Below are 26,333 nucleotides of genomic sequence, written 5' to 3' on the forward strand. Positions count from 1 at the left end.
AGAAGAGAGTTCACAGTAACTAGGCAACCAAAGAAGCTATATGGTATAACTGCTGACAATCACCGCTAGCCAGCTGCCGTGTGGAGTGTCTTTTGAAGCAACTAAATAAACAAAAAACCGTGTGTAAGTAAACTCTCTCATGCTGCTATTTTCAGAAATTAAAGGTTAAATTGGTTTAATGTGATTAAATGTGACTGCGAGTTCTTCTAAACTGACGTAAAGACAAAGCAGAGGGTAGTTTTCGTCAGTGAAGCGCAACACAGACGAAACCGCATTCAATAATGTGGGATTTTAAAGTGTCACTGGATACAGATAAACACAGAACAATATCTTATGTTAATTTGCGACGTTTTACATTTTTGTACTGTTTCTTATTTCAGCTCGGCATACATTTAACCCATCAAACAGCGCTTATTCTTTTAGTAAAATATCACTTTTTATAACTGTAAACCCTTTTCCTCTTTGAAGCACGATACACACGAAACTCGATTCAGTAATGTCACATTTTAAAGCATCACTGCATATAGATAAATATAGAAACACACAAGATTTGTTTTTTTCAGCGTTTTACAATGTTTTAGTGTCCATATTTCAGCTCGGGGGTTACATTTAACACATCAAACAACGTTTAGTTTTGTAAAATGTCACTTTTTATAACTGAAAACCTGTGACACACACTCAGTTGTACTGGAAATAAAGCTCTTCAATTAACCATTTATTCTATTTGCCAAAACATCTTCATCATGTTCAACATTTTATGCATTGTTCCAGTATATGTCTTTGCTGATTTTTAAGACAAAGCAAAAATGGAGCAGAATATTTACCCTACCAGGTTAAATATTAAAGTAACAGATGAGCCTGTTACTGTGAGCTTGAAAACCTAATTAAAGCATATTCTTGTCATGCCTTTTCAGTTACAAGAGACCACTCTACTGACATTAGGACAAAGTATATTTGTGACATCTTGACCGTCATCAACGCCATGTCCTGTGCTACTGATAACAACTCCAAGCCAAAGTCCATGAGCAGAGCCAGAGAATGGACTGCAGAGGTGGAAAACCTGTTCAGATTCCAACAGGCAGGCTACAGAGATGAACTGGAGTACATACAAGTCAAACAAGGGGCTTTGGTAAATATTGTTCTCTGAATTATTTGACTTGTCTCATGCATGCTAATGACAGGCTGGTATTGGTGCATGTTTATACACAACACCAGAAGAAATTATGTTATTTTGTCAGAATATTGTGAGACATAAGACACAGATTTACACCAGAAAATAGATAATTTTGGTATTTAATTTAATTTGTAAAGTTTTGTGCAGGATATACATAAATAAACAATTGGAGTGATTTCCCTCTGTGCATTTGATATTTTTAAGTTGTCCTGTGATAAAATCTTTCCAAATGTATTGTGTAGAAGTGGAGTTAAATGATTAGTTGATCAATAAAGTTACATTTACCCTTATTTAGCGTTTATAAGCAGCATATTAACATTTAATGAAGTCTTTATAACACACTCTAATGTAATGGTAGACAGATATAAGCACTATAATTCCCCCATGAAGACATATTTTAACTGTGTTTTAATATTTATTCATTCATTAGCAGCCTCCAGTTAAAGTTATAGCTGTTAACAAATACATTAATAATCTCTTATATGCTTATAACTACATTTTAGTGCACTCCAAACCATGCATTACATGTTTATATATCACTTAAAGATTTTATGTGGAGGATCTGAGTTTATTACACGTGATTATACATTCTGGATTTTAACTGTAATATTATTTGTCTCATTAAAGACAAGATCAAGAGCTGTAACAAAATGCGAACGTACCATAACTGATAATTTATTGATGTATTTCTGTCTCAGATCGACAAATGGCCAGACACCGGCTACGTAAAGAAGCTCCAACGTCGAGACAACACATTTTATTACTACAGCAAGAGAAGAGAGTGTCTGGACCATGACCTCCATAAAGTCAAAGTCTATGGATATTAAAGTGTTGTGGACTCTCTCATCCACTGAGCATGGATCTGCATCATCCCATTTATTACTGTGGGCACAGATTATTCTCCCTTTGACCTTTTTGTTTTTAATAAATGAATTTTTAAATTGCTTATGAGAATTACTTTGTAGAGTGTGCTTTTTTTCCTGGTTTTAAATTCCCTTGAATTTTTCTATTTCTTTTAAGACTACTCTGTATTGGTTATTATACACTTAACAGTTTTAATTGTTTCATCTGTTTCTCATCTCTTTGAAATCTATTGATTTATTGTTTTAAGATTTATTATTTGTCAAGCACTTTGTAACGTAGTTTTTGAAAAGTGCTCTATAAATAAAGATTATTATTATGTTTATTATTTTATAATTATCTGAAAAGTGAACATCATTATTTCTGTATTTTTAATTATATATGCTCACTGTACATGTTTGTCTGAACCTGACTTGAATTTGTAAAAGTTCATGTTCAAGTTCTGATTTTATTCATTCTCACAGATACATGACACAGTTAAAGGGAAATGCCGTTCAGGATGAGTGCAGAACAATAAACAGGTTCATAGTTTGTAGACTAAAATTGAGAACTGTAACTGAACTGTCTTAAAGTCTTATGGGTAAGAGAGAGAGAGTTTCTATAACCAACAAGTTGACCCTAAAATTTGTCTTAACCAGCTCTAAAACCTACAGTCAAGGCTGGAGTAGCAACTGGACAAACTGTTCAGGGAGTCCAGACTCTCAAGGGCCCCAAAGGCCCCACACTGTTAAAAAAAAGTCCTAATTTTACAGAAAATAATTTTATAGTAATTTTTTTTTTTTTTTAATTGTGTACAAAAGTCTGTAAAATTACAGAAATTATCTGTATTACTTACTGTATTATTTATACAGTATTTTTCCTGCATTCTTAAATTACATACAAATCTATGTAAAATGACAGTAATTATCTGTAATTAAAAATGTAGCTTGTTATTATAAAGGTTAATGTCCATACGAACAATTTAAAGATCTTCTCTGTAATTTCAGGGTAAATCTTATTAGTTTTACATTTATGTGACTACATTCAAACTGTGAAATTCTGGATGAAATGTAACAAACTCTTTTTCATCACATCAAACATTCAAACTTCAAAAAGTTAGAAGTACTGGCATGTATCCCAGCATGCACTGGGAGGAGAGCAGGAAAATGGTTTATCACACAACAACAACAACAACACACACACACACACACACTCACACACACTCACACTAGGCTGTGTATTTGTGCCTGCACCATTTACCATAAAAGAAAACAGTACAAACTTGACAATGATCAATTCATTTGCTGCGGCACCAGATTCCATCAGCTCAGGGAACTTTGTTCAATAAACTAGATCCTCGGTCCGCAAACACTAACATATGGTGTTCTGTATACTGTACCGTGTGTGTGTGTGTGTGTGTGTGTGTGTGTGTGTGTCAAGTGGCGAACTGCCGTGACTTCACCCATTGGTTTGTGAATTGCCGTTTTGAAGCCTCGAGTTTGGGTTACTGGACGTCTTGTTTTTTGGTGCCAGAAGAAACCATATTTGGATGAGAGGGTGGAGCTGGGGGGGAGGGAGGAGGGAGGGGCGGATCTGACCTGTGTCCTCGTGGACACCAGGTAAACTCACCCACATCAACCTGACAGCAACAGGCTCCTGGCTGAGCCGTGCGAAGATGCTGTAACATTAGTCTTACAGGCTAATATCATATATGTGAGGAGTAAGTACTTGGTGCCTGAACTTCACTCCTTGTTTCAATCTGCACAAAGGACGTTACCTGTCGTAGAGACTCACCCTGACACTGACCTCAGTCACTGCAGCTGTCCCTCAGAAAGCTTGAAACTGTCACGACTGGCCACAATAACTTCACACTGATGGTTTCAAGCACAAATGTGTCCCCACAACCACAGCAAGACATGTACACACACACGTATACATACAAATACATGACCTAACAGAAGTTGATCTGCCACAGCAGCTTCGAGTTGCCTTCCTCTTCCTGTAGGCTCTGTTCGATGTTTGAAGGAAGAGGAGGAAGAGGAGGAAGAGGAGGAAGAGGAGGAGGCAGACCCCTGCTGGAGGGCCCAGGCTGCTCCTCTGGGACATTGAAGTCCTTGTCCCACCTGTACATACCAATTTACATATGACAGTGAAATTCAGCTTTAACTGCATCTACAACTATTTTTTTATTTTAAATATTTACAGTTGATTGTAAATTGTACACTACAGTATTTAATTAATCTATTTATTACATTCTTTCATACATGTTTCCAATTACTGTAGTTTATAATTCTCAATAAAGTTATTTCTGAAGCTCTTGCTTTAACTTTGTTGATGGTTTTTATAGAACACATCTGGTATGAATTTTCACAACAGTAACACATACAGCATTGTGTGGCTATTTCTGTTATCTTTAATAAACAACATAAATACTAGAAATATTTAAATGTTGTCCGACAACACTGACAGTGAAGGATCAAAAAACATGCTGATGTCAATTGGTAAATACTTTCACCTGTGGAGGTGGTGACAGTGCTAGAGTTGATCCATCACTTAATCACACTTTAATATTTATAAATTCTGATCTTAAAAGTGTTGCTACCATCACCTGTCAACAACAGCAGAAATGAAGCTGCAGGTAATAAAACTGAACCTGTGAATACTGAAGACAGAATAATAAACAAACTCATCAGCAGTTAGTCTGTCATTTCATCAGAGGAAGATGAACTGGGAGGTTTTCTAGCAATAATATTTATTTATATTCTCAATGTCTGAGGATTAAAGAAATAACTCTGTCCTCTAACTCTCAGGAACAAAGAAAATAAGCATTTTACCAAAAAAGCAAACATGGGGCCTTATAATTCGGCCCTGACCACAAGTAAAATGTTTGCTCTGCATGTCCTGCACGTTATCGCAGCTGAACACGTGCTATACCCAAAGTATTTTGTCCCTCAGTAAAATTATTAAGATATAATACTTAAATGTTAATATTGTAAAACAATATTTTGCATTTAAGATCCTACAAACTAAAGGAGTTGAACAGAAGATAAACATCATGTCCGAGGTGAAATTGTGTCAGTTCTGTAGATTTCATGCCTTAAATAATATTCCAGACTTCATTTACATCATTGCAATAACCAGGATCTTTCCTCCATTAAAGTGCAGGGTTTAAAGAAGAGAGATTTCATGCCTTCTCACTGTAACACTCATGACGTGTTTGAGAAAAAATGTGACTGAAGTTTTTCTTCTGCTGGGATTAATAGAGGCCCGTCACACTCTCCTCATGTGATGGTAACATGAAGGGTGAGATTATGTGTGGACCCCACTGGTTCTCATTTCTGAGGGTTTTCCCCCCAGACCAACAACATATGGCTTTAGTTAGCCGCCTCTGGAGGGATTGATTTATGCTTATTAACTTGTAATTAGAAATAAAACTGACACCGGTGGAGCTGCACAAAGCTGATGTGACTGCACCCTGCTACAGAAAGGCAGGTGAGTAATATACAATATCTTCTTTACATCAACTTATTATTTATAACTTCACTTTTTGTCTGTTTTGATATATGTCAAAGTGTCTATTTTTATTATATTTTTAAAACACCAAATATACTGGTTGCTACAGCTACATTAGTTCTAGTGTCCTCACATAAACTCTTTTCAAAATGTTTATGATTTAATGTACTTTCTTAATTTTATTAAGATGACACACAACTATTTAACGTAAAAAATTGATTTAGATTATTTTTATTTTGTCATTTTGTACACGGAATCCTGGTATTTAGTCTTGGTCAGTTAATGGAGGAATGTAAAGTGTTTCTGTCAATTATTTGTTAAATCGATTGATCTTTGAATGGAGTTTGGCGAGCCGCGCGTGCGTCAGTGACGTAACTGAACTCGCCTTTCACAGCTTGATCCGAAACTAACGGCCGTAGCTTTGTGATATATTTAAATATTTCAGCCTGGTGATTAAGGGTTTTCTTTTTGCTGCAGTTTTATGTTTTAAAAAATAGTCTCGGGTCGTTTTAAAGGTGTATACACAGTACGACAGATCAAAAAAGAATCGGCTGTTAAATCGCTTGATTTTTAAATGGAGTTTGGCGAGTCGCGCGAGCGTCAGTGGATCTGCCCGGCCGAGCGGTGCCGCGGTCGGCTCAGCGGTAATTGAACTCGCCTTTAACAGCTCGAACTGGAGCTACCGGGCTTATTCCCTTTAATTTTGACCCGACTACTCGGCTTTTTCTGAAGTTATGTTTCCACTGGAATCAACACGGGAACTGTGAGGCAAGTGTTGGGGTAATTTTTGGAGGGAAACAACCGGGTTAACGAACTACGTTTTGTGTATTCTTCACTAGTGGTGGAGGAGCCGCCTAGGTGGTTAGCCTAGCTTCGTTAGCCTGCCAACCTGCTTTACAGTTGGCCTTGTAAAGGGGTAAAGCTCAGGTTAGCTAACGTAATGTTTCCGTTTAACGTTACTCTCGCCTGTTAACACCTGGTTCGTAGAACTGATAACAAAATATAACGTCCACTTCTGTCGTTTTCTCCACGTAACAGTAACATATGGTTGGTTAGGTTGAGTTTACCCTCAGGTAAGTTATGTTAAACTTACACGGCTAACGAGCTGTTTAGGTAAAGTTAAAGGAATTTGCAAAGCTATTGTTAGCATGATAATCTAGTTAGCAATCAAGCTAATTGGTGAGATTGGTAGTAAATGCGTGTGACAGTGTTGTTATGATTGTCAGCCTTGTCGTGTCGGTGGTTGACGGTCAGATTTTATCTCCTTACTGTCTCACCAAGATAAACTCACTTTGTTTTGACTGAAGCAGCAACGTATCTTCTCTCACAGGGATCCCTGACATTTAATGTTCATTTACACTATTACAAATCATTTATTTTTGTCTTTTTCTCTGTATTTACAACAGTGCTTGACAAGGGCTCAGTTGTGAGGGGAGTAGTGGAGCTAAGCACCCAGGGTCCCAGTGATTATCATGTCGTGTAAACTATTGCTGCCTGAATAAACAGTTTGACAGAACTTGTATCTAAAAATATTATAAAAACGGTTTGAGAGTGATGGCAGCCTGTGTTTTCAGTTTTAATACTGATACGTATAAAAATAGAAATCCACCTCAGTTTCTCTGAGGGCTTCAGATGTTTTGTTCTTTGGTCTAAAACTCAAAGACATTCAGTTTACATAGATATAAAGCAGACAGTCCTCATATTTAAGAGGCTGAAAACAGCTATTTTATTGGCATTTTTTGGGTGAAAAATGACAATCAACTAATAGTTGCAACTGTACATACCTACTGTATATATACGTGTATGTCTGTTGTGCCTTTAGGTTTCTGTTAATCAGTTCTAGTGTCCTCACACCAAACTCCATTCAAATGCTTAACTATTTAATGTACCGGTAGTTTAAGTTTATTAAGGTGCTGCATTTGGGATTTGGTTTAGAAAGATAAGCCACAGAATCTACTCCACTTTTTGATACTTGATTCTGGTAATAATTAACATTTTCTTAAGGTTAAAATTAATTGAAATTTTCATTTTGTCATTTTGCAACTTGAATCCTGGTATTTAAAAAATCTCTTGGGTCGTTTATGAAAGGAATGTGCAGTATTTCTGTCAACTAAGCTATAGTCTGCTGTTAAATGAGTTGATTTTTGCATGAAGTTTGGTGTGTGTTGTGCCTTTTTAGGTTTCTGTGTTGCAGCAGCTTAATTCTGCAAATGAAACACGATTCCAGTTGTTTGTCTTTTACTATAATATACAGAACAGTAACAGAATAAGGTACATGTCCACTAAGGTCATGATAGTCACCTATAAAAACAGATAGAAATAATATAATGTTGTAAAACCTCATAGTGAGAGTTGAAACCAGTTATCACAGTAAATGGAGAAAATAGGCTTAAATACACAGACTGCAGACTTTCTTAAATGTCTCATGAAAACTTCATTACTGATTATCCTACTAATCACTATGTATGTATGTATGTATACATGTATGTATGTATTAAAAGGATAAGGGGGCCTATAGAGAGGCTGCATATAAAAGGGGCCCAGGTTTTTGTGCTACACCACTAGTGCTTGGTACCGACTGTCACTTCACCCAGATGGGGGGGTGAAATAAAGAGATTGAACCAATTCTATATGTTGACATTCAATATACCTTAAACCAGTGTATCTGCAGTACAGCTGAAATATTAATGCGATTAGCAGCTAGTGTGATAATTGATCAATTTGTGATTAATCAAGCAAAAATGGTAAATATACTCTGGTCCTCTGTGTTTTATCACTTATAAAACACAAACTTCTCATCACAGTTTCCCTGAGGTCAAGGTAAAGTCTTCAGATGGCTTATTATCAGTCCAATTCACAGCTTAAATAGATTAGTTTTGTTTATATACGTTCCCTCTCAGTTCACATGTGAAGCAGACTTTTCTCCTCTCAGCTGGGTTAAGTCGTGGGGTCTCATTTTAAGAAGCCTAGCGAATCACAAGGCTGCGGAGGAATGTAGCTTTAGGCCAGGTTTATGCTAGTTTATAAAGAAGCTCTTGTTTTCCACTCTGCGTTTTTGTGCTGAGAAAGCTCAAAGCTGCGAGGCTTTTATTTCCTTTCCTGCTGCCTCCTCACCCACAGAGGAAGAAACAACCACAGCCGGCCTTTTGCTGTCTTTGTGAAGACGGTTATTTTAACGTCGTGTGAAACTGTGATGTGAGAGAAGTATGTTTTTAACCTTTCTAGAGATGTTGTCATTCTGATCTCCTGTAAAGTTGCTGCACTTTATAATCCGCTCTGAACAGAATTAGATGAAGAGACTTTTGTTTTGTGGGTTTTGCTCAAAGTGTCAAACACACACTGATGCCCCAAGTTGGGCAAACAGAAAGGATGTGGGCAGATTTCTCACAGCACACTGAGCCTCAACTTTCCCCTTTCTTTTCTACTCTTGAGTTCATTATGCTTCCCTTCATCTGGTGTTGATGAAATATTCATGTTGATAAAAGGAAATTTGAGACTTTGTCCCATTATAAAACATGATGGTACTTTTACAGGCACTGTAACGTCCCTGTAGCAGAGGAAATAGTGCTTTTGTTATGATTGGATTCTTCCCTTAATGCTTTGATTTAAGTAGAACTGAATGCAGAAATAATCTCCACATTTGCTCATTTTGTAGTTTTTTCTTGAAGATAAACAAAAAGATTAAGTTCAACTTTGTAGGTTAAAAATTTCTCCTACTTCTTAAGCTAAATAAACCCATTGTACTAAGAAAAAAAACATTGTCATAAAGCTACATAAGTGACACTTTGACCCGGTGATTACACTAGACAAAAGGTTATTACAGTTCATCCTGAGTGGACTTGAAGGTCTGAACCAAACTTCATGGTGATCCATCAAAAAGTTATTGAGATGCTTCAGTCTGAACTTGAGCTACAGCATTAAAACTAAACAACCTGCTGCAACTAACAATTAACTGCATTGTTGATTAACCTGCTTATTATTTGTCACAATTATTGTCCATGAAATGTCAGAAAACTGGAAAATAAATGTTAAAATCTCCATTAAAAAGTGACATCTTAAGGTGTTTAGTTTTCTCAGACCAAAAGCTGAAACTTGGGGAATGTTTTTTTATTTTTTTGCTTGAGACTGAAATGGGTTTTTAAGACGTTAGTTGCTAAATGTTTTGGGCTGGTTTCTGCTGTTTTGCACCAGATCCTCTAAGTCCTGTAGGTTTAGTGGTGAAGCCGCCATGGATCAGATTTGTTCTGGCACATTCCCCATAAAGTCTCTGTTCAGTAGTTAATCCGTCCTCTGACCTCTGTCGGTACCAGGAGAACCCTTCAAGCCTTGCGGTTTCAGAGATGCGTCTTTTCATAAGGATCAGGTCCTTTTCAAAGTGGTTCAGATCTTTCACAAATTGTGAACTTTAAACCTTTCTAAAGGTTTTAGTTCTGGTTGTAGCTCCTCTCTGAGAAGTCATGTTCTCGTCAGATCACAGGTTCTCGTCTGAATAAGAGACTCTTACATTGGAGCTGAGTCAGTCTGAAGAAAGCTGACTGTGTTCTGATTTCAGCTTCCTCTTTCGTCCGTCGTCATCGATAGTCTTTGCTCAGAAATGGAACTGACTGCGGTTTCTTATCGCACCTGAAAATAGAGGAAGTGAAGCAGGAAGAACGACAGTAGAAATCTGTTTTCTGTTCTCTCTGTTTTACTCTTATATTTAGATTGTGTTCATTACAGCTGTGAAATAAGATGCAGAAATAATGTGACACTGTGTTTCTTTAGTTTTATAGTCATTATAGGAAAAACCTGATGATGTTGTGTTGGAGTTTTTGTTGCCATATGTGGTGATTCCCTCTCTTCTCTCTGTCACACAGGTAAAACAAGACGCCCACCTGGTCCACCAGACTCCATCATGTCCCCATCGGCCTGTGGACACTGACACAGCTCCCCTGACGCCGTGCAGAGGAAAGCAGCTGGAGGGAAGCCGGCTAGCATGCAGCACTGGCCCGGTGTCTCCAGGAGGCGGCGCTGCTGAGAGGTGATTGGTCGGTGATAGGTCGGTGATCGTTCAGTGATTGGTCGAGCTGAGCTTATGTCTGCTGAACCGGCCATGGACGACTTTACCACCAGGACGTACGGCACAAGCGGCCTGGACAACAGACCTCTGTTTGGGGAGACGTCTGCTCGGGTAGGAACCTGCTCGAAGTGTGTGTGTGTGTGTGTGTGTGTGTGTAAATTATTTTAAAGAGACAACATGAACCTTTAATCAGAGCTGCAACGATTAGTCGATTAATTGATCGGCAGAAAATGAATCTGCAGCTGCTGCTGTCACTGTGTGATTCAGATCTGATCTCTCTGGATCCTTAGACTGTAATTATTTGATAATTAAATACGACACTTTTGACAAATAATTCGTCCTACTCGATAGTAAACAAAGTATTTTGGGCTTCAGGCTGACGGTGGCACACAGAAGACATTTACAGACGTTACATGAAGACATTTTATGGACAAAACAGTTAATGGAAGTGTGTGTTTATTAGTGTATCCAGAATGTTAGTGGTTAAATGTCTGGTAGAGTGAGATCATGTCAGAAATGTAAATGTTGCATTTATCTGAACTGAAGCATTGAACTCGTGTCTGTGTCACAGGATCGGATCATCAACATGGCAGTCGGGGGATTCACCTCTGTGGTCGTTCTAGTAAGTAAACGAGCTTGTCTCTTTGTTCCGTTTGTTGACCTAAAAAATCTGCAGCTTTTTATTTCCACACAAAGAACCTCAGCAGCTCAGTTCAGAGGTTCGTCCTGCGAAGCTGCAGCTTCAGCCTGAAGTCAATATGTTCACATGGCGCGCAACAGTATCAAGGATGTGACGCCAAAATAAAAGCTGAAACAAATTTTTTGTAGTCTGAAATCACAAAGAAAAATTCTTCCTTAAGTCTTCCTTAAAACTGTGGAGAAGAGTTTGTCTTTGCTACGGTTTGAAAACGTTAGACACACATTGCAGGGATTCGTCATGAACAGTGAAACACACTGTGAAGAGACAAACTCATCCTCTGAACCACGACTCAGTCAAAGCTGAACACAGACCTGATCGCACGTATTTAAACATCCAGTTTAACTTACACTTTGCTGATAAATGCCCATTAATTTGCTCAGAAATCAATAGACGCTCCTTAAAACTGGTTGTCTCTATCTATGAGCTAATGCTAATGGCTAATTCTGACACTTTACATTGTGCTAACTTGCCAAAATGTAAACAACAGGTAATCTGCAGGTCAAATAACTGTAAGGCTTACTGATTATTAATATATTAATAATGAGTGAAGAGGATTAAAGCTGAAGAGGATCAAAACCTTTGGCTTGATTACTTATTTATTTATCTTTAATCTATATAATAATACAGATATATAGAATATACTCCCAATTAAACACCTTTTACACTGGGCAAGCTAACAAGCTAACATCTGCCAACATCAAACAATGTGAACAGTTACAATCAGCATTAACTGGAAGTCACATGACTCTGCTGTAGTTTGATCAGTGATTAAAACACAACACCTGAGTGAACGTGATGGATCTATTCTACCATCTGCAGAGCGGCTAGCAGCTCACAGCGCTCTCCGTCCAGACTATCACACCTGACCTTTTTTTTAGAGGTTTTACGTGCGGTAAAAAAAAAAAAACTAGAAATAAAAAACTTTTGGTGTTGAAGGTTGTTAGTGAGATCTCATGGGAGTCTCAGTGAAGCTTCAGCACGAGCTGCTCTGACCTCTGACCTCTACGGAAAATGCAGTTACTGTAAGTAGATGACTGGAATGCATTTAGTTTGTTTCTGTCAATATGACCATGAGTCTGAGACAGAGTTGAATGATCCGAGTCTGAGACGTGATGAAAGTCTTAAACACACGTTAAACATCTTGTTTATGCAACACTGCGACAGCGTCACTACTACAGTTAATTATATTAGCTTTACTGAACACATTAAGGAACCTTTAATAATTAATTAGCTTTTCTTATTCATAGTTTGATAACTTAAAGGTGCTGGAAGATTAAATTAACTGAGTGTGTAAATATCCTGGTTTTATTGGACTATTTCTGTTTTTTAATTCCATTTTATTCCTTCTTTTTAGTAGTTTTATTTTACACACCTTTTTACTGATTTTCATAATGGTTTTTAATTCATACGGATCATTTATGTGTTTGTTTCATTTAGTCTCCACAGAGTTTCTGTGGTTGATAATTGATGCAGCTCCTTGTGTTTCCACCTGGGATGAAATGTGCTGCATTAATAAAGTTTTACTTGTTTGCTGCTAAAATAACGACTCAGCTGTTTTCTACTTCTTGTTCTCCAGTGAAATGTGTCATTTCCTTCCCTCCTGTAAAAGAAGAGCAAAGTGTTTCTCTTCAAACCAGGAGTGTGAGGAGGAGTTTTTATAAGAAACTGAACATATTAATAATAATAATATTATTTATCTGTTTGTCTCCAGGTGACTGTGATCGGTTCCTTCGTGTTCCCTTCACTGCCTCCACGACCGCTTAATGTCTTCTTCGCCGTGTGCATCCTGTTAACCTGTGGATCCACCATAGTGCTGGTAACACACACACACACACACACACACACACACACAACACACACACACACACACACACACAGCAGCACTGAGAGGATTAATTTCATGCGTATTTACTGTAGCTGATCTGATTTATCACATTTTAATTAGAGAAAACAACAAACATTTCAGAAGCATTTTGAAACAACAGACTTGGAGCAGAGACTTCATTTCATTAAATTAAATTTGAGCTTTTATCAAAGTTTTCTAATCAAATTATTGAACTAATTCAGTTTCATTCTGTTAATCAAAGTCTTGTGTGGAGGAAGACGCCTCCCTTCAGCTGCTGCAGCAGTAATCTCATTCGTTAAATACAGAGCTGCAACGATCATTTCTCAACTATTTTGACAATCGATTATTAAATTATATTATATTATTATTTGAGGCATTTTCAAGCAAAATGGCCAAATGTTTCAAAATGGTCAAATGGTTTCAGTTTCTCAAGTATCAAGATTTAAAGCTTTTCTTCGTGGAAGAGAAACTGATGAACAGCGAGACAGGAAGTTGTGTTGGCGAGCAGATGAATGAAATCCATATTTTTAATTAACGTGGCGTCATTTATTTTATTTATTCTAGATTCTGTTTCTATTCTTATTTCTTAGTTCTTATTATATTTTCCCCTTGTGCTGCTTTTCTTTTGTGCTGCTGCGTGAGTTTGAATTTCCTCTACGGGGAACGATAAAGGTTCATCGTATCTTATCACCTGCGTGTCTCTCTCCCTCAGATCTTCTGGTACCGACAGGGCGACCTGGAGCCCAAATTCAGGAACCTGATCTATTACATGCTGGCGTCCATCGTGCTGCTATGTCTATGTGCCAACCTCTACTTCCATGATGTCAGGTAAAGACGAGGAGGAGGAGGAGGAGGAAGAAGGGAAGACATGGCCTTGACAGACGGAGACACGTGGAAGGACTAAATGATGGACCGACAGTGACGGAAATACATGACTGAAAAAAACAAAAACCAAAAAAAAACCAAAAACTAATCACACACTAACTTGAATGAAGTTCCCACCCGGCTCACAGAGGAGCTGTCGGACCAAAACCAGTGAGACTTTAATGGTTCCAGTGGGATGAAAACTGTCTTGTTGGTACCGAATAATACACACACACACACACACACACACACACACACACACACACACACACACACACGACTTCACAATGTAGAAATCATGATGTACTGTACGAGGCCATAAATCTGCCTGGAGACACACACAGCTGGAGGATGAAGTTAAAGAGCAGCAGGTGTGTTTACATGCACATAAACATCATTATTCATCATTATTACAGTCATACTAATGTAATAATGACATGGTAATAATATGAAGCTCTTCAGTGCAAGAGTTTGATATGATGAGGTCATAATGATGAACAGTTAAAGGAAAAATCTGCCCTTTCTTTTGTGTTGTATTACAAATCAATGTCTTTTACATGTTTTTCTCAGATTGATTATATTTATATCTTTAAACACATTGTTATAATAACTATTCTAAGCATCACTGCCTTTAAAGTCTGTGTTCACAGACCACATTTATGACGACAACTTAATCATTCCAAACTCCAATAAAACACCTGCCGAACCTCCATTCAGACAGAATGAAGCATTTTAACCATCTGGAAATTACAACTTTATTTACAGTCATTCCACAAGACAAAGACAAAAGATAAGAAGACGTCAGTCAGTGTGACCTACACTTCCTGAGTACATCGCTATCTGTGCACCACTTCACTGCAAGACCACCCTTATAAAGGATTAATGAATGGTTTATAATCAGGTTATTAATTGGCTTGTTAACACTTAATAATTCATAAATAAACAAGTTATAACACATTTTTCATACGTTGATACTATTCAGTTAGATCAAGTTAATGTTTACTACTCACTAATCTGACTAACGAGTCACTTCCATTTATAACGTAAATAAAGTAATTGATCAATTATAGTAACTCATTATTAAACTTACTCCTTCCACCAGTTCTAAATAATAGTAACTCATTAGTCAGGTTTATGAGTTCTAAGCTTTAACTTGCCAAATAGTATCAGTTTAAAAACTGTGTTATAAGTTGTTAATTTATGAATTATAAATTGTTAACTGAATTAATAGCCTGACTATAAACCATTTATAAATTCTTCCGTCATCTTATTTTGAAGTGGTACCATTATCTCTGATGTCGTCATGAACAAACTTCCATAAATCTGCTGAAAAATCGTGGAAAAGAAGCTTCGAAACGTTTTTAACTTTTCTTCAGTTTCACATTAATCCAGTGACAGATTCTTTAAATGTACCAGGACAAACCAGGTTTTTACTTTTAACAACAGTACATTTGATGAGGTTTTACATGGTCTTTATCTCATGATGACTTAATGAAGGTGTTTGCATGTTAGCATGTTCCCATGTATCAGATTAGCAAAAGAAAATTTTTTTTCCCCACACAAAAATCTAATTTCACACTGAGCCAATAAAAAGAGAGAAAGAAAAGTTTTTCACTTAAAATATAAGGACACGTCGCCCCAGACATGATGTAAATGACTTACTTTATTTATTATTAATTTACTAAAATGTAAACAAAACAAAACAAAGCTCAAAAGAGATCGCCAACATTTGATGAGCTTTGTTCTCCTGATGGCTTTCACTTCTTCTGTGATACTGGTTCCTAAATCGGCCCGTTGTGTTGGTGTTGGCATGTGTCCATGTCAAAAAACTGTTTTTAACTTCCTCCATTTTCACATAAACACTGAGCTCAAGCAGAAGTACAAGCAGCGATAACGTTAGAATGACATCACCACCAGCGCTTGTTGATGAAGTCTTGTGGATGAACTCAGTTTGACATGTGTTCAGATTTCTCAACCAGGAAGTGAGTTATGAGCATGTAAACACACCAGGTGAAGCAGGAGGCGGGAAACAAACCCTTCCCTCCCTCCCTCAGTTCTGTGGACTTTAGCACAAACTAGCTAACACGGCAATAGCACAACAGCATCAGGGTTCTGTGGCAAATATATGCAACAGTTTGTATGTTTTCCTTTTTTTTTCTGCTTCTTTTCTGCTTTTTCAGCTTATCTGATTTTCATGGTGGGATTTAATTAATTTTCCAAATCAAGTCTCGCTAAGAGGATTTTTTTTTAATTAGACCTAAATGCTGAATTACACTGACTCACTGCCAATTCTTGCACTAAGCGTAGCTGAATTACACTTTTGTCTAAGCCATTCACACACACACACACACACACACACACACACACACACACACACACACATACACACACACATACACACACACACACACACACTCACTCACTCACTCACTCACTCTCAGGCCAGCTGTAGCACCAATGAAGATGAATGGAGGTTTTCCACATGAATCTGTAAAGGTCTCTGTATCACGTCAATGTGTCCGCCATCGGGCGTTTTTGCACTGTTAATCCTGCTTTTTACGAACCTGAGCTTCTAGTCTGTCGCACCACGTAGCTTTAAGTCACTGTTTTTACATAAAGACTGAGAGTTATAATCATGAAGACGTTTGTGTTGTAGGTCTATTTCAGCCCAACACGTTTGGTTCAGATGTAGCAGGTTAGAAAAACACTATGGTTTACAGAGTGTAGCTGCGTTAGTGAAGGCAACGCAATAACAGGAAGTTAAAGCTGACGCGTTCATGGCCTCAGTGTTCGGTACGTTTCTCCATGATTTGGTCACATAGTGTTGCTCCCTGTAGGAAATGCTAACAGCCTCTGATTTCTCTGAGTTCACAGCCAGCAGGTCTATCAAAAATAAAATCCAGTATTAACATTAATAGTATTATAGCAGCTACACTGATTGTGTCTGGTTTCACTTAAACTGCTATAAATAAAAAAGCTAATTGGCTAACCATTTAGAAATAATGTGAGAACATTTTTGCCCAACTAAATGCTAACACTAGTATGCTAACGTTAATATTCAGCAGGTATAATGTTGACAATCTGTCAGTAGTTTTGCAGATGTTTGGACGTAAACCCAATTAGATTTTGACCTGATGGTGGCGCTAGAGGAAAAGTGAAGAGATCAGTGAAGTCATTTCATTTCATCATGAGGCCGAGAAGAATATCTGAAGCAGATTTCCTGACCGTCCTGTAGCGACCAGCAGATGCTGCCGTCGTGCTGCTAGCATGGCGGGGGAGGTTTTATCTTATTTTTCTGAACCCACAGATCTGTCAGATCCTCTGTCGCTCCAGACAAACATTTCATCACTTCAGGCAGAAAACACATCATCAGCGGGATCATGAAAATACTCATGAAGTAAAGACCAGCTGATGTGAAGAGCCTGAGTTTAATGTTTTGACCAGATCAGAGAAACGTGTCGAACACTGACGTCCCACAAAGAGCAAAGTCTTCAAACACACCGTAGCACTGAGGTTTCATTTGGTCTCAGTGGCTCTTAAACTGAAGTTAAAGTCGAGATTCAATCACAAAGTCAGGCTGCAACATAAACACAGATCATGAAGACTGGATTCATCCTCTCTGTCCAAATCAAGACTGCACAAAGAAAGCTGGACTCAAAGTTCAAATCTCAAAGAAAACGACTGATGTTATTTTATTTATTTATTTATTTTTATCAACAAATCTCATGAAGACAAAAACCAACGATGTTTCAACATTTTTCTAACTTTTTAATCTTTAAAAACACGACACAAGTGTATAGTTGCATTTTTTAAAAGCTTCTGGTTTTTTCATGACATTTGTTGACAATAATAAAAATATAAAATATCACCAGGTTTGTCCTTTAATATAAAACATGAGGCAAGTTGCAGCTTTAAAGTGTAAACAGCTTTGTTTACAGATGTTCTGAGTCACACGGAGTCGAAACGTCCAGGAGAGGGAGCCGACCTCGCCACGACTGTAGGACTGTCAAAGCCAGGTGTTTCTTTTTTATTTAATATTTTATGGAATAAATAATTATATACCCTGAACGCCTCCTTCGCTTTTTCTACTGGTGATCAAACAGGCGAGAAATGAGACGCTGTGAGGAAGTCCAAAACACCCAGAGATCCACTTTAAAATACAAGACGTCGCTCCGGACGGGATTTATTCATCGTTCAAGTTGCCACTAAAAACTTCTTCATCTTCACATAATTATAAGTACGTATTAATATGTTTTTAAAAGGTCAGTGCCCAGGTTTCCCTCCATCACAGCCTTTGGAGTCTCTTTGGCGCCGTGAGGTCGACAGTGACGGCGAGCGCTGCGCAGCGTTCACATTTCATCCAGGGTTCAGACTGAAGCTTCAGTCGGAGTCAGAACTTCTGTTTCATTCAGGCCGTTTTAAAAGAATTCACATCCTGGTTTTAACAGGAGCGTCACAGTTCAACAGACAGACAGCTGCTGTGTCTGTTGTTGTCGTCGTCCTGTGTAGCAGCTACAGTCGGTCTTCACCCGGGTCAACAGGCTCGTCCTGTAGAGTCCATTTAATCACAGGGATGTCACAATAAAAGTCCTGCTCAGTCGGAGCCGTCTTGGTTCTCCAAGATCGGATCTGAGGACACAGAAGAACCATGTTGTTAGATGTGTCGGCAGATCTGAGTCATAAGTTCTCTCCGCTCTGAATCAAACACAAATACTTCCTGAGTGTCCAGAGCGCCTTGTGTCAGGTTGTGTCCAGTGCTTGTTCAGACGGTTGCCAAGGAAACCAACCAGAGGAGAACAAATGACCTGTTTAAATGAGCGACTGATTTTCTCCCACAATGTACACGACGAGTGTGAGTGTGTGTGTGTGTGCGTGTGTGTGTGTTTGTGTTACCTGTCAGTGTGCTGCTGATGTTGGGAGGAGACACAATCAGCACGGCGCTGCCAGACGTTATCCCAGAATGCACCACTGGACCCTCAACAGAGGGGGAACTCAGCTCCTGACACAGAGTTAAACAGCTTTATGTTATAAATCACTGGATTGAATCAGGATCAGCAGAAACCCTGAGGGACTGTTACAGAGACCAAAATAAAAGCCTGACACTGCTCAGGCTTTTATTTTGATAAGTTTATGTATTCAGTGTTTCCTCCTTCATTTTGTATTTTTGTAAAACGAGAAGAGAAAAGGAGCAAGAACTGATCAATAAGAAGAGAAAACAAAAACATCTGTGTTTTACTGTCTAGTAGATATTTGTGTCTGTTTAGTTTATTATAATGTAGAAAATTTTGAGCCTTTCAAATTAAAAGCACCTGTATTATGTGAGTAATGATTGTTGAATCAATAAGTCCATATTAATAACTTGGATCAATATCTGATGAAAACAAAATGAAGGACCAGGGTGCATGTTTGTACCTTGTCAGTGAAGCCATCTGTCATTGGCTCCTGAGTTTCCGTGACAACGCTCTCGGAACCCTCCAGGAGACTCGTGGCATCGAGATGGTCGTCCTGGCTCCGCCCCTCCGTCTCCACAACCAGATTATCTTGGCTGAGAGGGTCGGAGGAGGCGGGGTCAGAGGTGACCGTCTGGATGATGACACCGTCGCTGGAGCAGAGGCCGTCCGTCTGAGGAGGGAACACACACACACACACACAAACACACACACACACACACACACACAGTTTCACTGTTTCCTGCTGTAACAAACAAACAAACAAATAGACAAACAAAAACACTGAGGTGACGAGTGTCAAACCGACCGACAGGCTGTGCAGGATGATGTGTTCGTGTGACGACGGAGACGAGCCTGTCGTCAGGGTGACCGTGCCGTTATTGGCCAGACTTAGCGGAAGGCCCTGATTGGTGGAGAGGCTGAGCGGCAGGCCCTGATTGGACGTTGTCTGGAGGTAGTAGGTCCCCGGGGTGCCGGTGGGCTGCAGGTGGAAGGACTGAGGGAGAAAGAGGAAGAAGACGGCGAGTCACAAACAATCAGAGATGAAGATGTTTTTTTGTTTTTTTTTATGATCGATGTAAAAAAATCTGAACATCTTCACACGGTCTCTAACAGTGAACATGAGACGCTCACGTCACGTCTGCAGCTTCACAACAAGCTTCAACACCAGGAACCAGGAAGTGAGTTCGGTGACATCATCAAGGTTTTGATCAGGGACAGGTCAGAACTTTTGTCCAGAATTCACAGGGATTGGTCAAATTCACATTAATTATCGTAAATGGCGACTTCCTGGCGGGACCGCTAATAAATCTACTGCAGAAGAAGAGATCTTACAGGCAGGATCTCGAAGGTCTGCAGCGCTCCCGTGTTCAGAGTGATGGTCTCACTGTCGCTGGCGGCAGCTGAAGAATCTGAGGCTGAAACACAAAGATCCAGTGTGAGGAGACAGATGTGCAGTGAAGCTGGGATCTACACACATCTGTCACAGCGAGTCTCACCCAGGTGTGTGATCTGCAGCGGGATCTGTACGGGAATCTGCAGCGCCGCCACAGAGCTGGGGACGGGGCTGCCGCCGCTCTCCTCCAATCGGGTGAGTCGGATCTGGAGCGAGGACGAGGAGGAGGAGGTGGGGCTCCCCGGGACCGATCCTGAGGACGCCATCAGCTCCTGGAGGCCCTTCAGTAGGACTGCACACACACACACACACACACACACACACACACACACACACACACACACACACACACACACACACACACACACACACACACACACACACACACAGAATGAAATCTCAGGTTTGTGTTCACACCTTGTTTGTGCTGCCCCCCAGTGGCCACAACTGAACTTGTGCCATCATCAGATTTTGATTTTTAATTGTTTAATTCTTTATCTGGTTTTATATGTAACAGTCTGTTTTTCTCCTTGCTTGAAAAATCCTGCACAAATAAAGTTGTAATTATTTTAATTATAAACCACAGGAAAGTGTTGACACGACGTGTGTGTGTGTGTGTGTGTGTGTGTGTGTGTGTGTGTGTGTGTGTACCGCTGAAGGGGATCTCTTTGTGATTGGCTACTTGTCTCTTGATGCTCCACCACTTGGATCGCAGCCACTGAGGCGATCGGACGCTGCTCCACCCGCCGGCGAGATCCTCCCACTTGATTTCATTCTCGTCCTCGACCTCCAGCTCCGATATCCTGAAACACAACGTTCAGCTTTACAGATTCATGTCACTGCGCACACACACACACACACACACACACACACACACACACACACACACACACACACACACACACACACACAGTCTGTACCTGCGTATGAGGTTCAGGTCGTCCTCCTTCATCCACTCCGTCCCTCCGCTGTGTTTCCAGTTCAGGTAATTCAGCCACTTCGACCGACACTGTTTCTCTGAGCGTGTGCGAACTTGATCGGCGACCGACGCCCAGGACACGCCTCCGGTGACCGCCGACCCCGGCGACACACCCGCCATCTCGTACACGACCTCAGCGAGACGCCGCTCCTCCTCCTCGCTCCATTTACCTGTTGTTACAAAATCAGGTGAGTTTCAGATGTTTTAACTTGACACAGAGTTTAATCTAAATATCTTCTTCTTCTTCTGTGTTTTATTTGAAGTGTTGATCCATCAGAAGATATAAAAACCATCTCAGTGTAGTTTTACATCTCCTCTCTCAGGCTTCTCTCTGGAGCTCTAGTAACAACAGGCCAGTCAGCCAATCAGAAGAGAGGAGGCTCTGAGCCTCTCTTCTGATTGGCTGACTGTTTTCTGAGTGATCCAATAAAAATAAAGCAGATTTCAGACTGTAGAGAAAGCTGCAGGATGTGTTTAGCTTAGCACAAAGACTGCAAGCAGAGGGAAACTGTTAGCATCCAACAAAATCAAAACTGTTGTGATTTACTTACTGATCTGAGTTCTTTTTTCTTTTAATATCTCACACACACACACACACACACACACACACACACACACAGCTTTGTACCTGTGTTGCATGTGTCCTTCATCAGTCGGCAGCGGTCTTTGACAGAGGACGCGCTGCGGCCCAGAGCTGCGCCGATGGTGGCCCAGTCGTTCCCGTGTTTCTCCCTCAACCTGAACACAAACATCACATGTAAACAACAACACAAGAGAAAACAACAACAAACAGACACACGATCAGTTTTAAAGATTTTCACTCACGATTTCAGCTTCTCGATCTCGTCAGGAGTGTACCTTCAAAAAAAAAGACAAATTAAAATTCAAACCCGTTGAAAGATAAAGTTTCAGTGAGTCTTGCTTCGTCGTTTCCTGCGTGGACTCACTTGCCGACGTGGTTTCGGTTGTCGTACATCCGCAGGACCCGTCTGTAGACGGCGAACAGCGGCCGGTTCAAGCCCAACGCCACAGAGCGGTAGAAATCCTTCCTCTCCTCTTTGGACATCTCAAAGATGATCTCAGCCGGGTCCTCGATGCCTCGGTCCTGAGACACACACACACACACACACACACACACACGGTGGTCACACACATACATACCACGTGCAGACAGATAAAGAGACGTGGTGACGGACGGGAACCTTCACCTTCACGTATCGATCGATGTTGCTCATCAGAAGGTCGATCTCCTCTTTAGACCACATCCCCTGTTTCCACTTATGACCTGCAGAGGACGAGTTCATCATTCACTCATTCACTTATTCACTCGTTCATGTTGACTGTCTTTAGTTCTGTTCAGAGAGAGAGAGAGAGATGTTTACCTTTGTTGGCCAGCGTGTCTTTGTCTTCTTTTGTGGTGAACCAGGCCTGACTGACAGGTGACACCTCTGTCTTCTGATTGGGCGAGAGCGAGTCCTCGTCCTCCTGCAGGATCTACACACACACACACACACACACACACACACACACACACACACACACACACACACACACACACACACACACACACACACAGTCAGACCTGATTCTCTCTTCTTAAAAACATTAAAACTAAAACGACTTTGTTATTTTTGTCTCCATCAGGTCAAAAGTTTTTTTGTTTCTTCTTCTTTTCTTATTTTGTTTCAAGTGTTTCCTGGTTCAGACTTCCTCCAGCTGAGCTCTGACACAAACTCATTAAAGACTCTTCAGAACATTTACAGCTGTTTTTATTTCTCCCTCTCGTCTCTTTCTGCAACAACAAAGTTAAACTGCATATATTTGATTTTTGAAACGGTTGTATAACGGAGTTATTTCTGCCGTCACTTCCTCCTCAAACCTCTCTTCCCTCAGAGCAGAGAGGAAAGGATTCTTGTCGGCCTCCTGTGAACTGCTGCTGTGACGTCATAATAAAATGATATTATATTGTATTTAATCTGCTCTTTAATTATTCATTTTCTTGTGTTGTTACAGCTTTTTAAATGTATTTTTTGTCACTTTCTTTCTTGATTTGTCCTTTTTCTTATTATCTCGTTGAACTAACCTGTATGAAAAGTGCCGAACAAATAAAGACTGACTGATTGATACGCGCTCTACCAGGTGAGCCACGGCGGCGCCTCGACCTCTGACCTCTCTGACATTAATACATCATGGTTCATTCTGGTTGCGCAGCTCTGTTAGAAGTAAAACACCTGTGCACAAAAACTGTGAAAGGTAAATAAGTTTTCTGTCTTTGAAGAAGTAAAAAGTTGGAGCTGGTTCGTTTAAGAGGCAGAACACCTGAATCTGAGCGACGCCGTCCTCGGACAGATCTCCGTCCGCTGTGGCCGTCATCGTCACCTCGAAGCCTTCGTCGCTCTCCGACACTGTGGAGAGAGAAACAGTTCAGGAGTTTCTCTACAGAACAAACAGTTCTTAGTTTGTGAAGAATAAATATGTTCAGATGTCGAAAGCTTTAAAAAATGTAAAACTCAACGTTTAGGACAATATGTCAGTGATACAAATACAAAGGTGTGTGTGTCTTACTGGGTAAAGTGACCACAGAGAACTGAGGTGTGTCTGAGTCTTCCTGTTCCTGGTCTGTTGAGAGACGCAGCTTCTTCTGAAGAGGCTCCGAGTCCCCATCTATACACACACACACACACACACACACACACACACACACACACACACACACACACACAAACACAATTAACATAACATATCGATTAATCAGCTGATTATTTTAATGATTTATTGTTTGTTTATAAAAAGTCAGAAAACTGAAAAAATGACAATTTCTCACAATAATCTTTATTGAACACGTTCAATGAACATTCACAGTGTTGCAGTGTGTGTGTGTGTGTGAACCCACCGCTGGGAGGACAGTGCAGTATGATACTCCCATCACTGTCCTGGGTGAGGGTGACGGACTTGACGGTCTCTAACGCTGCAGCCTCCTCGTCCTCTGCCGCTGAGCTCATCCTGCACCTGGTGAGAAAATCAAACACACTCACTGCCACAGGTGTGTGCTGATGTCATTCAGTAAACGCTGTAAACGAGGCATCAGACACACCTGACGGACAGTGTTTCATGTGACGTTCATGACACTGTTTATATTGTAAAAAAATCTGGTTTTCTAAACAGTGTCTCCATTTCGTCTTTAGCAAACTATTATTTTCATTATTCATTCACCTGCCGATGACTTTCAATTAATTAATTGGTCGAAAAAATGTCAGAAAATAGTAAAAAAAAATATCCGTCAAAGTTTCCCACAGACTGAGGTTTTATTTTGTTTTGTCGACCAAAAAAACCCAAAAAGTTGAATTTACTTTGACAGCAATAAATATTGTAAAATGTTTGTATAAGCCTGTACTGAGTGTAGGTGGCAACACTTTATTAAATAATGGCTTCACACTGAAACTAAAGACCAAGTGAGGAGCAGCAACATGCGACATCTAAAAGTATTAATGTGTTATTATTATCAGGACAGCTGTGAACGTTGTTTATTTTGCCAAAAAAGATTATGTACCGCAGACTGTAATAACCTGCCCAACAAAAAGCATCATTCAAACTTCTGTCAATTTAAACTAATTTACATACTGTAAATTAAAACTTTTCAGGTACTGTTAGATGGGACTGAAAAATACAGGTTACAAGTAATTTATGAACAGATCAGATATTTTATTATTTAGTATTTTTAAACTCTAAACCTGTGGACTGAGCTCAGACTGCTCACTACCAACCTCTACTTTGTATTTTAATGGAAACTGTGCACAGTGATTTAAATATGTTGTGATAGTTGCAGCAAAGATGTCAAATTGGAGGTTAAAGTCAAGTTATAATGAGTATTTAATGGATTTCTGGCAATCAGCATATGTTGCAATGTATTACTGTTTAGTACAGGGGCATTACACTGGTGAAAACACAGGTACTCAGTCTGAAAGTCAGTCGTCATAACATTCTCGTTGTAATTCACACCAGACTCCCCTCAAAAATATACCAATTTAATGCAAAATTGGCTTAACTCCCATATTTTTTTAATTCAAAAAATAAAAAATGCAACAGTACATTATATTTTGAAGGAACATATCTTAATGTCTGTGCGCTGCAGGGGTTGTATGTGTCTCTTTTCACTTAAAAAATCAGCTAAATGTGTCATAGGTCCAAACTTTTACATCCAACTGTGCATTGATCTTTTATTGAGTTGCCATCAGTTATCAAAACGTGTAATGCTTGCTGGACAGTGTGTACGCCAAACTGTAGGCTGGATCATTCATAAATGTTTTTACTTCAAGTTGAAGTTGTCAGTAATGTGTCTATTGTTCGCTAATCAGCAAAACTCTGTAAAATTGTCGTATTTTTAAATGGAGTTTTGTGTAACGTCCCATTCATCGCTATTGGGAACAATAGCAAAAACACTGGGATTCAGCGCAGAGACGCATGCGTGGTTCATGTTTAGTTACACCAACGTTACAATACATACAAATATAATAGTTTTAATACACAAATGCAGCACTATAAATGATGTTAAATTATGTTTCCAGGAGATAAACAAACGCCAACAGAGGCTAACAGCGAAGCTCTGACACAATGCTAACCATTAGCATCCAGCAAGCGACCGTGCTAAATGAAAGACGAAAAATCCCCGGCGCCATGTTAAGTCGACAAGGTGAAGCTTATGGCGTCTGTGCCGTTTTTGACGCTGTTCTGTCTTTATTCTCTGTTTCTGCGGTGGTTTTTTTCCCACTTTGCGCTTTCTCTGCTTCGACTACCAAACAGAAACTGAATTTTACTTTTGATTCGGATACTTACTTCCTGTTTTTGGTCCGGGAACTTGTGAGTTACCAGGATGAAGGAAAGTGCCAGGATGGAGGCTCGGCGTCCGAGGGCCCGCCACTGGGTTGCCAGATAGTATGGATATCCGTAAACTGCAGTTGTGCGTATTCTTTGTATCTGAAAAAACATCATATTTAATATTTATGGTTTTATTTA

At 39.6% G+C, this 26,333-nt stretch overlaps 3 protein-coding genes across 5 annotated transcripts; 2 read left to right on the plus strand and 1 right to left on the minus strand.

Moving 5' to 3' along the window:
* The first annotated feature begins 14 nt into the window (after window positions 1–14).
* meig1 (meiosis/spermiogenesis associated 1) lies at window positions 15–2,360 on the plus strand. Its single transcript, XM_056367889.1, has 3 exons — window positions 15–123; window positions 915–1,129; window positions 1,873–2,360. The coding sequence occupies exons 2-3, from the start codon at window positions 983–985 to the stop codon at window positions 1,999–2,001; spliced, it is 276 nt and encodes a 91-aa protein (XP_056223864.1). The 5' UTR covers window positions 15–123; window positions 915–982; the 3' UTR covers window positions 2,002–2,360.
* Window positions 2,361–6,432: 4,072 nt separating this feature from the next.
* Window positions 6,433–18,064, plus strand: tmem243b (transmembrane protein 243, mitochondrial b). 2 transcript variants are annotated; one of them, XM_056367603.1, is made up of 5 exons: window positions 6,433–6,454; window positions 10,384–10,697; window positions 11,158–11,208; window positions 12,998–13,102; window positions 13,845–18,064. In XM_056367603.1, exons 2-5 carry the CDS (start codon window positions 10,602–10,604, stop codon window positions 13,962–13,964), a joined length of 372 nt encoding a protein of 123 aa, XP_056223578.1. In that variant the 5' UTR covers window positions 6,433–6,454; window positions 10,384–10,601; the 3' UTR covers window positions 13,965–18,064. The 2 variants fall into 2 exon arrangements, with proteins under 2 accessions (XP_056223578.1, XP_056223577.1); XM_056367602.1 differs by lacking the exon at window positions 6,433–6,454 and adding an exon at window positions 6,467–6,600.
* On the minus strand, window positions 15,642–26,242 carry dmtf1 (cyclin D binding myb-like transcription factor 1). Of its 2 annotated transcripts, none has more exons than XM_056367600.1 (17): window positions 26,154–26,242; window positions 24,214–24,329; window positions 23,886–23,984; window positions 23,640–23,725; window positions 22,703–22,814; window positions 22,529–22,605; window positions 22,268–22,425; window positions 22,146–22,178; window positions 21,949–22,058; window positions 21,262–21,490; window positions 20,993–21,144; window positions 20,445–20,633; window positions 20,281–20,363; window positions 19,754–19,942; window positions 19,409–19,618; window positions 18,890–18,995; window positions 15,642–18,625 (listed from the first exon to the last, which is right to left on the minus strand). In XM_056367600.1, exons 2-17 carry the CDS (start codon window positions 24,320–24,322, stop codon window positions 18,591–18,593), a joined length of 1,977 nt encoding a protein of 658 aa, XP_056223575.1. In that variant the 5' UTR covers window positions 24,323–24,329; window positions 26,154–26,242; the 3' UTR covers window positions 15,642–18,590. The 2 variants fall into 2 exon arrangements, with proteins under 2 accessions (XP_056223575.1, XP_056223576.1); XM_056367601.1 differs by having other exon boundaries at window positions 24,214–24,414; window positions 26,154–26,232.
* Between the last annotated feature and the right edge of the window lie 91 nt (window positions 26,243–26,333).

The sequence above is a fragment of the Seriola aureovittata genome, chromosome 22 (genome assembly GCF_021018895.1).
Source record: "Seriola aureovittata isolate HTS-2021-v1 ecotype China chromosome 22, ASM2101889v1, whole genome shotgun sequence".
In the NCBI taxonomy this organism is placed as follows: domain Eukaryota; kingdom Metazoa; phylum Chordata; class Actinopteri; order Carangiformes; family Carangidae; genus Seriola; species Seriola aureovittata.